This window comes from Rhyacophila brunnea, unplaced genomic scaffold (genome assembly GCF_057557595.1).
Source record: "Rhyacophila brunnea isolate RB1 unplaced genomic scaffold, BYU_Rbru_1.0 scaffold_12, whole genome shotgun sequence".
NCBI classification, from domain to species: Eukaryota; Metazoa; Arthropoda; class Insecta; order Trichoptera; family Rhyacophilidae; genus Rhyacophila; species Rhyacophila brunnea.
In genome coordinates, this window is record NW_028232774.1 from 8,281,310 (window position 1) to 8,294,754 (window position 13,445).

Consider the following 13,445-nt stretch of genomic DNA (forward strand, 5'->3'; position numbering starts at 1 on the left):
ACTAAGAAGTCGTCTAGGTAAGTGAATATTCTCAGCCATTCTTCCGTAGGCGTTCGGCGACCCAATTGGTCAGGGATGCCAACATAATCGGAGCGGTTGGCAGCACGAACGGGAGACACGTGAATTGTAGGAGCTCCCCTTGGTAAGCTAGTCGAACGAATCGACGATGTTGAGAAGCCATTGGTACCTGGAGGTACGCCTGGCTTAGATCTATTATTACTAGCCAGTCTTCTGTTTGTAAGACGGCCGGAACCTCGTAATGGTGAATTAGTTTGAATGGCTTTGGCTGTAGGAACGCATTCAAACGCTTTCGCTTGAAAACAGGGCATAGGGCCCCGTCTTCTTTTTTGATCAGAAACAGGGTTGAGAGAAAAACTGGGGGTTTGACCCGCTTCTTCTAGAACCCCTGAGTTCTTTAAGTCCTCGATCTCAAGAGTGACCTCCGCTGATTGTTGCGTTTGAAATTCTTTCCGTAAAAGTAAAGAAGGACTTACCAATGGTGGTATCTGCACAAAAAGCTAAAAAGCAAAAAAGCAAAAAAAGCAAAAAACGGCTATTATTTTTACCAATTTGGGGGGGGGGGTACACTACGCCATCCAGACTCCCCGAAAGTCGCTTAGGCGGCCCCCAATGTTGTTGGTCGTCCAGATGCTTTCACCTTCGCTTAAAGTACGGATCCCTGGTGGAGCCCGTACCTCCGATGGAGAACTCCTTTCCCACAGGACGTTGCCCCTTAGGAGTACCCCGGCCATAATGTGAGTTCGAGGGCCTTCCGGGACTCTCAGCTCGGAGGAATCCTTAATAGTGCCTCCCGAGTGAAGGTATCCTTCCGGTAAGGATCTGAGTCATGTTCTCGCAAATTTTATTATGCGTTTTCCCCAAAACCCTCTTCGATTTTTTGGTACAGGCTCATCACTGTAATGATGTTTTGAGGATTGGTTGCCCAATCCACTAACCCTTGCATACCCTTTCAGAAGCTGTTCAGTTGGGAAAACATCGCATTCTGAAGGGCCGCGATGGTCCTCTCCGTCAGATGGTTAGCTGATGACGAGTGGTCGCACCGACGCAACTTGTTATTTAGACCTAACTGTACGACCGTAGGGGCCGTCGAGAATTGTTTTTTGGGCGTTGTGCCACTCCTTGCCAGCCCCCCTGCTGAAATAAGGTACGTAACGAGGATACCTCAAACATCAGCATCTTAATCAACGCTCGTACGTTGAACTTTTCCTCCTGTAGCAGTTCTGCTTCGTCGTCTGGTGTCCATTGCTTTTAGAATATCCTCCTCACGGACATTCAGATGTTGCGCCATAATCACTGATCACTATTATCGTTCACTTAACTATCACTTAACGTTCGTCCAAGATATTTTTTTGATAATTAGAATGAACTGTCAGACGTAACATGTAAACAATAAGAAAGTCAAATCCTTAATGAAGACAAAGGGATCCCAAACTCCATACATAAAAAATGGACGCGCGGGTATGACCAGTAAATAAAAACGGAGGAATGACCAACGACAAGAAAAAGGAAAATAAATTAGTATAATATAACCTCACGCGAAGAAGAAAGAGCAAACCCTATCTCAAGGACTTCAAAGTCAAATTCGAATAATGGTGAATAACCTTTTAAATAAATTGACTAATGCATTTTTCAAAAATATTCATACCTAATAATTGTATTCTAATAACTTATTTATTTTTATTACGGATCATGTTAAAAAACAGTAGGTAAGTATTAATTATTATTTACTGTTTTTTTCCTTATGAAACTGACAGTGATCCATTCAAAATCACAAATAAAAAGATAAATGTTAAGAACGTTGAATGTTTTTGTAATTTTGACACATTTGTGTAATCAAAATATCAATTTTAAGGTAATCTATTATAAACCGACATATTTAGTGAGCATTACACCGTTTTGGCTATTTTGTGTAGACTCTTTTGACTGGACCTTCCAAACTGCTGCGGTTGTTTTTGTTCGGGATATTTTGACGGGGTCTTTAGTGAAAATGGAAAAATGCGATTTTTTCGCGTAATGTAAATGCAAAAACAATAAAAAATATATGAAAAATCATATAATTAAATTACTCGAAGGTGTGCATTTAAAAAATGTGAACAAAAATGTTTGGTGTTAAAACTTGACGGCCACTCAAAATCAAATTACTAGCTTAATATAAAAGATAAAAATTTTTAAAATCGTTTTGGTTGTTTATATATATACACATAATCGTATGCATTTAACAAAAAAAATGTACGGCAAATTTAATGGTTCAAGTATCAAGTCACTAAATTTAAAAAAAATAATATCTCTCAGGATATAAACTTGAAAACAAAAAAAGCACGTGCACAAACGTAAGCCAATAATAGATAAATTGGTGATCTAATAAAAAGTTAAAAAAAGTTTGTTTTGTGCCTCTACTTAACGTTCATCAAACATTTCATATTTAATAACTCACGCAATATATGAGAAAAAAAAATAAAAAGTACGCAGAATTGCGCATTAGCATTGCGACAAGAGATTTCACTAACAAAATTGTTTTTAAACCCACCCAGTCAGGTTTTGCATACAAACTTAAAAATTAAATAGCGCGCTGAATATAGGTGAAAAAGCAAAGCACTAACGTCCACTTCTAACGCACAACCGTTTACAATTTAAATTTAAGAAAAAACCCAAGTTTAGTGACACAAGTATCCAGCATTTAGCTGAGTCTTACACATTGAAATTCGAATAACCCCCATAATGTGCGTGCACAAACAAAAAAAATGCATGCACCATAGACTATAGATACATCTAGACGCCACCCGTTGCATTGCTATGAAGCTACGTGCCGTGCGTTTGGTTTGTGGGCGAGCGAACGCATTCGCCTACAAATGTTCGAGACCATAGACAATTTCGCTAGTGCTCGCCCAAAGTGCTCGCACTAGACGCTCAGAATTAAAATATAATTTACTATTTTTTTACGTTTTGTAGTATTTTTAAGCGGTTAAAATGCAACCATTAGGTAAAGATATCCATAATTTAAGTTATTTTAAAGAAACACTAGGTCACTGATATTAAAATAAATAATAATATACAAATAAATTGTCACGAATATGTATTAACTTACCTATGAAACGTAATACCATCTTCTTGCTTATCAGTACGGCTACTATATTTTAATACAACACGCAGAACCACCTTTCCTACTTAATTAACTAAAAATATATACCACTGACTTTATGTTTAACACAAAAAATAGCAAATTTAGCAACACGAACTCGCAGATTATCAATGCTACGTGAAGCGATTCACCACGATTTGCCAGCGATAACTTTTGGAAACTGACTCAAAAATATGTAGACCTTTTATCTCACTCGCACTCATGCATCGTTTTTGTTTAGGCCTTGGCGTGCACAAACGTGCAGAAGCGATGCACAAACGAACGCACTAAAAAAATGTTGAAAATTCAACATTGGGTGACCCAACGTTTTGCTGGAACACCCAATTTTAAATTGGGATTTTTCGTTTATTATAAGTGCGCAAACGAAAAAAAATCGTGCACAAACAAACAGAGCCAAAAAAAGTTGGAGTTTTACTTTGGGTGATCCAGGTAAACGGACCATAAATATTGTGCAAAAGCAAACAGATTACTATGGAGGTTAAAAATAACACAGATTTTTTTCTAATTGCTTGCAATACCGATTCGGCGTCTGTCATGCCGGTTGAATGTCAAATATTATTTTAAATATTTATAATTTTCAATAAAAATGACGAAATTTCACGTAAAAACGAATTCGTCGAGCTATTTACGCGGCAAAGAAATATTTATTAAGGAACTGCGGCATTTCCATGATACAAGAGGGTAAGTTAGCACTGGAAGTATTCTCAAATAAATGCATCTTGCACACTGCTGTAGGTACTATTATGCTTTATTGTGATAATGTTCGAGTACATAACTCTAATATTATTTTCATTCGTTTGTGTTAATATGAAATAATTGTAATTTGACTCAACATTAATACATAAATATTGATAAAATAAATTCTGTTTTTAATTGACACAGATCAACAATTCGACATCTTCCTGTCATCAATGGCAAAGAAGTGGATCTATATCTGCTCTATATGATGGTCACCCATCATGGAGGATGGGTAAAGGTAATTACACTCTAATAGCCAGTTTACACGTGCATGAATTTACTGATGGCAGTACGTATTGTTGCGACTATGACAATAAAATGCAAATGTAAACACCTATTATCATGCAAGTTGCAAGACTGCATGCATGGATCAAAAAAGTTTAGCGGCTTCTGAATTTTCACGCGATAGTAGCAACTTGTATGACATATGCGCATGCACAGTAGAACGATAGTGTTGAACCTGGCTGAAAAAAATACGAACTACACCGAGCAGAACATTATGATGTTTACGGATTTTCACAACCTGTCCGAAGCTGTCCAACAAACGCGTTCGCTTGCGCTTAAAGGATGACATTAGCGAGACAGTCGCCATTTTTGTGTGTAAACAGTTAATGTCACAATAGTTTAATATATACGCTATTATTGCCAGTAAATCTATGCACAAGTACAGGCACTATAATACTTCGCATGATGATTTAGAATTACATTCCATCACCATGTTCGATCCTAAGAGGATCATATGAATATGGACCTCCATAGAGTGGATTAACAAATTTTAGTTTGATAAATATGCCGCAGATGCCCACATGAGCTTTTATAATTTTGTTTTTATGAAAACAGTCGTCATTAGGTTAGGTTGGGTTAGGCTACGTTAGGTTTGGTTAGGTTAACCTAACAAATAATCCAGTTTATCGGCTATTTTCAAAATGTGTTTTCCGCTGTATTCCGTATAACCGAACAGTACCAAATTTGAATTTAAAATCTTCATTCATTTTGATTCATCATTATCACACACTAAGATTATATTAGCTTTGGGTAGATAAGGTTAGGTTTGGTTTGGTTTGGTCTAAAAAGAAAGTTATAATATCTCATGCGGGCATCTGCGGCATATTTACCTTTAGTTTTTATGAAAAATGGATGATAGCCATTTTCTCAAGATATTAGGTCCACACTCAGACTCCAGACACATTAACCGCTTCACCGCGGAACATTTAATTACTATTTAATTACCACATTTAAATAACATGCTAATTATATCTAATGGCTACCTAATGAGGTTGTAAGGATTAAAAAAGCAACATGTGCATTTGTCTGACCTGTGATTTGGCAATAATAAAAACTAGCCTACCTACCCATTTTGATCTAAAATTTTCATGATGGCTGTCAGACAATATTGGTGTTACTGTAAATGTAAAGGTATTGATGTAGGACTAATAAACAATTTGCAGCATACTTTACAACCTTAGATTTATTTGCCAGGACCTCTTTGAGATAAAACCGCCTTGAATTAACTGTTACAAACCGAAAATGGACCGTCATTATTTAGCAGTATTTCTCAAAGTGGGCGTTATCGCCCCCCTAGGGAGCGCCGGCGCGATTTAAGGGGCACTAATAGCCTTGGAGGCAATTGGGGGCGATGGATACAGATAAGGGGGCGGTGGAAGCAAAAAGAAATTGGAAGAAAATTTTGTGTGTTTCAAGTGTTGTGTAATATACAGTTACATTCATAATAAATAATAAACACAAAATCCATTTAATTTTAAAATGTAAAAAAAAAATGCGTTTTGATATCAGCAAAAACATGTCCACGTTTCCATTTTCCACGTTTTACAAAACCCCAATGTTGGGGAAAAAAGTTAGTGAGCGAAGTTAGTCTTTTTTTTCAGATAATATCTAGATTTGACCTAAGAAGAAGATGTAGATAATATGAACTTGACTGTAATATTTTGACATAGGTCAACAGCCAAGGCCTGTGGGACAGCATGCTGAAGCAGTTGGGTCTCCCTGCGTCTTGTGTAAACGGGGGCGTCGCCATCAGACAATTGTACCTGCGTCACCTGGAGAGATGGGAGCGTGCACGAGGTGGCGGTGGAGGTGGCACAACAGGGGGCGCCGGCGGAGACGGGGATGCAGGCGGGTCTGAGGTGGATGACGAGCGGCCGAGGCGGGCTGCGTGGGGTACCCCCAAACCCAGAAACACTGTCGCCCACACTTACAATTACAACCAACATAATGTGCCAGGTAACAATCTCTACATAGTGTAATAAACTAAGAGGCCATACATAGACTGAAATCCCATGTGGTTTTGAACCGTGTGCCATACTAAACTTAAGATTTCTGTTCATGGAAATATATTTTATATATTATGTATGCGGTATAGAAAAGGATACGGTCAGACCTAGGCCTGAGCAAAAATGAACCATCAGTGCGAGTGAGTAAGCATTCAACACGTTTATATCTTCGCTCTATGCGTTAGAGTAAGATAGAATTCCTTTGGTTGAATTTTAAAAATATGAAAACCTCGCCGGAAAAATTTGATTTGGCTGATTACATGCATTTAAAAACTGCGAGCACGTGTTGCTGAAATTTATTGTTTTTGCTTAATGGAAATAATTTTTAGTTATTTTAATATTATGGTTAACTATGTTGTGTTTAAATTTGCTGGTAGTACTGAGATGCAACACGATGGGATAACGTTTCATAGTTAAGTTGATAATAATAAAATCGTTGTTCTACTGTGCGTTATACGCTAGAAACGCGGCTTAATTTTGCTTAAAAAGAGGCCCTCTCTCTATATCATTACTCTGAGGGTCAGACGCATATATATTTAGTGGAACTATATTTCCATGAACAGAAATCATAAGAACAAATCATGGTACACTTTGCAAAACCTCTTACGGTTTCCGTTGACGGATGGCCTCTAGGAATATATTAGATTACATAATTATTTCGCTCTAGATACCTTCCATTTTTGTTTTCCAATAAAACAAGACTTTATTTTCCTAAGATGTTTAAAGAAAATCTTCTTCTATGGAGATGAATCCTTTATTATATGAAAGTAAAGCTGTTAATATGGTTACTGACGCTAATGATTAAATTAAGTATCCGCATTGCAGGATCATGTCTAACAATCCTTCCTTTGTGTAGTGAGATAAATTCGCATTTTTGTTTTACGCAATGAATTATCATTATTTAGTTAGATGAACAATCACATAAAATTGCAAATAAGCAGTACCTGTAAGGCCCTCCTCCCACGGCGCAACAGAAATCTGACAGAACTGGTTTGTGAAGGATCTCATAAACTGGCCAATGTGATGCTTCGCACACGGCGCTACTGAAACTCAGTTGAAATAATAATCACATAACCTCAAACTGTCAAACTGGACTATCAGCTGTGTTGTACAAAACACGCGCGCTTATTAGGTTATTTTAATTTAAGTTAATATTTAACAAACAATGTCTTCGAGCGGGTCAGGCGACGAGGAGACTTTGGTTTTGTATCAATACAACAGATACAGGAGTCAAAATAAAAGAAAATATTGGATTCATCCTTATATAGAAGGGAACATAAACTGCAGACTATTTGTTGCTGCAAAGGAACTGCAAGAAACCGATTCCAAATTTCTGGCTTTCTATAGAATGTCCAAGGAAAGCTACCTCGAGCTTGTCAGGATCATCACTCCTGCTATTCAAAAAGAAAATGCAAACATGTTCGCTTCGCTCATCTTGTACTTTTGAGTTTTGACGTCTCTGGTTGTTTCAGTTTTTACGATATGACGCTAGCGGCTTTACGAAGTGCTACCAATTTTGGTAAGAAAATATGATTTTTCACCGAAATCTAATGATGTTGGTACCACTGTTTTACGGTGACTGGAAACTTCAGAGACCGCGCGACTAGCATGTCGCATCTCTTCGCGACCGTTTTGAAGCTGAGAGATTCCGGTCTCGCCGTCAGCGAGCCGCCATTGAAATACATTAGCTAGATACTGGCTGGAATTTTAGTTTCAGTTCCGACGGACATAAGTTGCGCCGTGGGAGGATGGCCTAAGAGGCTATGATCAAAAGCAGACTGCCGTATGCATTTATTTAGAAAGTGTATTTCGTGCTCTCAACATGAAATATTTTTCTATAGTTTTAATTATATTACTTTTCATTCAAAAGCAAATACGCAAGATTTAAGAATGTAACATTCTTAATTGAAAATATAATATAACTCGTATTTAACCGAGTGCAATTAGAACCCACATCTATGTCTGCCCCAATTTGGTATGTTTTTGAAGCTGTTCCATGTTAATTGGTAAATATGGGGGAAAAACAGTCATTAGCGTTTCCTTCAATTACAAAATATCAAAACGTTCGACATGAAGATAATGTTAAGAGCGTACTTCAGTGAAACGGCAAATAATTTTCAACAGTAGGTGCGATGAAATTTCTCACTAGTCGCCAATCGGAGACCGACCGTCGAGGTGTCCGCACGTCGATTTGTTTTGTCATGGTGTCGGATGAAAATATTCTTAAATCGTGTAAAGATCACTAAAAAACTTTACGTAAGTACTTAAAAAAGAAAACATGTCAATGAATATACTATTATTATTAGTAATATAACAATAAACATAACATTAAATGGACGCATGTTGGATTTTTATGACAAATTATATTTCGTTCGGCACCCGTCATTTGCACAATCTGCGCATCGCCTAGCCACGATCTTTTTAGACCATGTCTCAACTGAAAGGCCTTAAACTTTATTTAAACTTAATTTGATATTTTAGATCATATTCGTGAAAGTACGGGCATGCCTCCCCTTCAGAAGTTGGGAGGTGCGATAGAACGTCTTGCCCTCTCTCTCATGAGCCCTCTTCCCAACGAGCAAGATTTTGCCCTCAACGTATGCACCATATTGGCTGCTGACTCTGCCAATAAGCTGCCCGTCCAGTCCACTCCGCATATTGTTGATTTCTTGCTGGGACATGCTGCCGTTTACAATCACCGTAAGTGTTTTTGCAATTTACAACAAAATGAGACAATACATAAAATCAGGCGTGTGTAGTGTTACAATAGCAGCATCATATAAATAAATTGGAAGGGCATGCGATCCTTCCGATGCAGTTATTATGTTTGGGATTAAATGAGACAAAACATGTCCCATTTGATTTTTTAAATTCGTATCTCGCAGTTGGTTGGTGTTTCGAAGTTTATAATTATTTTATTTTTTGGCGCATTTGCTAATTAGGTAAATCGACTCGTGTGATAATTGCTTCTGTTTACTTTGTAGCGAGTCTCCGAGATGTAGTGGGTAAATCGTACTTGGAAGCTCGACAGGTAAAAGTGGAATGGTTCTGGGCGGAGCATTCCCGTCCTACCGCCACTTTAGAGCTCCTCGATGAAGACCGGTTTCCCGTACACGGCCTGGCAATGCGAGCCATTGTCAGTGAACTTAGTCTGAATTCAAGAATCGCCAAAGACGGCACACTGATTTCTCCTGATGAAAAGGTAATTGAATATTTTTTATCCTAGTGTATATAAATCACTCCACAATCTTTCAGTCGAGAGAATTAAGTCCTAAATAAATGAATACTTGTCTATGGTTGATAGGTTGATTTGATTTGTTTCTCGTACAGGGGCTCAGGTTTCAATTCCCGATTGGGTCGCAATACAGTTACTTTTGTGATTTGGGTGTATGTCTATGTTTCGCTTCTATTACTACAGTACTGTCATTCCTGTTGCAGTATTAAAATGAATATAAAAAATAGAATAATTTAGAATTTAAAAATGTATGAAAGACTGAGGTGTTGTCATAATAAAAATTATTCGCGCCCTATGGTAAAATTAGGCACCTAGCAACAGTTTGTCATGTAACCAGAAAACGATGTTTGCAAAGAGAATTGTATGAAAATAACAGTCTGCTGACGGCGACCGTAAACATTTGGTTTGAAACTCGCCTATTTAAAGCTATTTAAAATGCAAATAAAATAGGAATAAGACCAAGTTAATGGTTGTTGATCGGGCCGACCTTCTACCAACACCAAGTACACTCCAAAACCTCGAAACAGTCGACGAGTTTGTATATCTTGGATCGACCATCAGTGGAAAAGGCGGATGCGTAGCGGAAATAAGAAGGCGCACACAGATTGCAAAAAATGCGATGACACGCCTTACCACTATATGGAAGGATCGGGGAATTTCGATTGCCACAAAAATGATGCTTGTGCAAACATTAGTGTTCTCGATATTTCTATACGGAGTCGAGTCGTGGACCCTGAAGGCAAGAGAACAGAAGGCAATTGATGCCTTTGAGATGTGGTGTTGGCGCCGAATGCTTCGCATTTCTTGGACGGAGCACAGGACGAACCAGTCAATCATCCGGAGACTGAAGATAAAGGAACGGCTCTCGACGATATGTCTGAGAAGAATTCGGCAGTTTTTTGGACATATTGTCAGGCGCGGACCAGACAACCTGGAGAGACTGGTAGTTAGTTTTGGGTAGCCTCCAGGGAAGGCGAAGCAGAGGAAGAGCGTCTGCGCGATGGAGCGACCAAGTGAAAGAGCTGACTGGGGGCACCATCCATTCTGCCCTGTGAGAAGCGGAAGATCGAGGATGGAAAGTCTTGGTCGCTCAAAGGATGGCGAAATTTAAATGTGGTCACGATCCTCAGCCATGAGTGCACGAACAAGAACAGAGAGAAAATGCAAAATTATAATGTAAATATGAATAAAAATTCCCAGTTAATGAATATTTGTTTACTCATCGCTTACCTCACTTCAACAGACACTCTTCGTCAGTGATATTAATATTATGTGGCATCTCTTCAATCAATGTTTGGGAAATAATGTTTTTCTTTCCTACCTTAAAAAATTAGGGTGTACATTTATTTATGTCCAGCTTATAAATTATTACCTTCTGTCTGCTAATTGGGTGATCCCGACTTTGGTGACAGCTACCTGTAATTTACTGTGATATTTTCCGATACTATTAACAATTCTATTTGTCGTCCTAGGACCCACCAATATTTGAGGAACTAGCTTCTACGATCCTCGGCGATGACGAGGGGATTCTGGCCAATCGCTGTGCAGGAGGAGCTCGCGATCTCGTCACACGACGTATATCCCAGATTGCCACCATCATGAGAAACCTCTCCTTCCACGAGGACAACCTTACACTTTTGGCTAAACACCAAACATTCTTGAGGTAAATTATGTAATAAATACACAGCTTATTAAAACTTTATGTTTCTCTGAGATTGTAGCGCGTTGTCTCTGTCGCACGGCTTGTCTCGCACGCTGTGTGGGACGGGCACCAGAGATGTGTACATATCAGACAGGCGGCGACTAGGAATAGTTACGTCGTCGATGTTTTGGCCATTCCTGTACTACATTGTAGTGTATGTATAGAAAAATCTATTCCTACTATAATTATAGCGAAAAAATTCATGGAAGTTTCGTCAAAATATATAATCTTAATAATAATTGTACGTACATATAGTGGGCACCTATAATTATTGTTTTGATTGTTTACGATGTTCTGTAGATGTTCAATGAATAACTTACGTTGGATTATTAATTTATAGGTTCATCTTATTGTGTGTGAATTGCTCCATGAGTTCTATTCGCCAAGCTGGTCTCGATTCGTTTGGAAATATCGCCCAGGAAATGACAGTCAAGGACCCGGCTACGTGTCTTCTGTCCCGCCACGTCCTCTCCACCTTGACTACCGCCTTGCAGTCGGACGACAGAGCGCGAATTCTCGCCGCTCTTGAGATACTCAACAAGCTTGCTCAGAACGAGGCCAACGAAGATGTCTTGCTGAGGTGCTTGGAGCAAAAGGTTTGTTTTATTTATCTTGTATATAACAATCCAGAACAATCTCTGTGTTTGCGGTGTTTCCTGAATTTTTGCTTAATAGTACTTGACTCTTTCAGTTTTAATGTATTATCATCACTTTATATAATATACCTAATCAGAAATATATGTTATCAAGAGTCCAGGGATTCCCAACACTTTTGTGTGCATCCACGGACTCATTTGAGGGGTGTATTTTCAAAGTGAACTTATTCCACTTCAACAAATTTTTTGGCATACGCTAAAAAACTATTCACGGTGTTGATGTTACATTATGTTTTTAGTATTGGAATAAGTTACTTTTGTGACTAACACTGATTTTGAAGTTGATTTTTTTACTGGATTCAATGCTATTAGGTTCTTTTATACAAAATTCATCAAAATTGTATCCTTTAAATTCTGGCATTCATAACTCATTTTCGTCAAGTAGTGGAATAAGTTCACTTTGAAAATACAACCCTCATGTGTGCATTTTAAAATTAATATATATATAATTATTGTTTTAATATTTTAAATCGTGTACATATATTATATTAAATGCATCGATGTATGGTTTAGATAGAATCATGGTTTGGTTCAACTTATTTTTATTATTTTCAATAATGATCATAATAAAACTGAAATACAGGTCGCAACTCACTAATGTGAATCAAAATGACTATTTAAGAAAAGGAATATCAACATACGAGGGTGGGTCAATAAGTCCTTAGAAAAGCCGACAGGTGGCGCGACTAGTACTGTAAGCGGTTTGTTTTCATGCAGCGGCACTGCCGATTCAGTATGCTGCGAAGTTTCAATCAGATTGGTCGGGTTGTTGTGTGTTTCTCGTACATTTAAAAATTGTGGAAAATGGAAAAATGGAAAATGGAGAAAATTGAGTTTAGAGCTGTTATTAAACATTTTAATATAAAAGGGTTAACAGCAAAGGAAATAAAAAATGAGTTGGATTTAGTTCACGGCATATCTGCTCCTTCACTTGCAACTATTTATAACTGGTTAAATGAATTTAAACGTGGTCGTACATCAACAAAGGATGAACCACGCTCAGGACGTCCTGTAGAGGTGACTACACCAGAAATGATCAATAAAATCCACGATATGGTGTTAAGTGACCGAAGATTAAAGTTGAGTGAGATAATTGAGGTTACAGGGATCTCAAAAGGTAGCGTCATTTCTATTTTACATGACAAATTGGGCATGAAAAAAATTTCTGCAAGATGGGTGCCGCGTTTGTTCACAGTCGACAATAAACGCAATAGGGTGGTGGCCTCTAAAGCCCTGTTGTCGCTCATGCAACGCAATCCGGATAAATTTTTTCATCGCTTTGTGACTGTAGATGAAACATGGATACACCACTATACTCCCGAGACGAAAGAACAGTCAAAGCAGTGGATTGCGAAAGGCGAACCATGTCCAAAGAAGGCGAAAACCGTAAAATCAGCTGGTAAGGTTATGGCTACTGTATTTTGGGATGCACGTGGAATTATTTTCGTTGACTATTTGGAAAAAGGAAAAACAATAACAGGGGATTATTATGCATCTTTATTGGACCAGCTAAAAAACAAAATTGAAGAAAAACGGCCTCATTTAAACAGGAAAAAAATCCTCTTTCATCAGGACAATGCCCGTGTTCACACATGTTTACGATCAATGGCTAAAATTGAAGAATTGAAGTTCGAATTGGTCGACCACCCACCGTATTCGCCAG

At 38.1% G+C, this 13,445-nt stretch overlaps 1 protein-coding gene across 5 annotated transcripts in view; it reads left to right on the top strand.

Moving 5' to 3' along the window:
* The first annotated feature begins 3,673 nt into the window (after positions 1–3,673).
* Positions 3,674–13,445, top strand: part of Bap170 (Brahma associated protein 170kD) — a 42,343-nt gene continuing 32,571 nt past the window's right edge. For all 5 annotated transcript variants that reach the window (XM_085960731.1, XM_085960733.1, XM_085960729.1 and 2 more), the window contains exons 1-7: positions 3,674–3,841; positions 4,043–4,136; positions 5,854–6,139; positions 8,671–8,889; positions 9,174–9,391; positions 10,897–11,087; positions 11,467–11,722. In XM_085960731.1, coding sequence (XP_085816857.1) covers positions 3,747–3,841; positions 4,043–4,136; positions 5,854–6,139; positions 8,671–8,889; positions 9,174–9,391; positions 10,897–11,087; positions 11,467–11,722 — 1,359 coding nt within the window. In that variant the 5' untranslated portion in view covers positions 3,674–3,746. The remainder of the gene's footprint in view (positions 3,842–4,042; positions 4,137–5,853; positions 6,140–8,670; positions 8,890–9,173; positions 9,392–10,896; positions 11,088–11,466; positions 11,723–13,445) is intronic.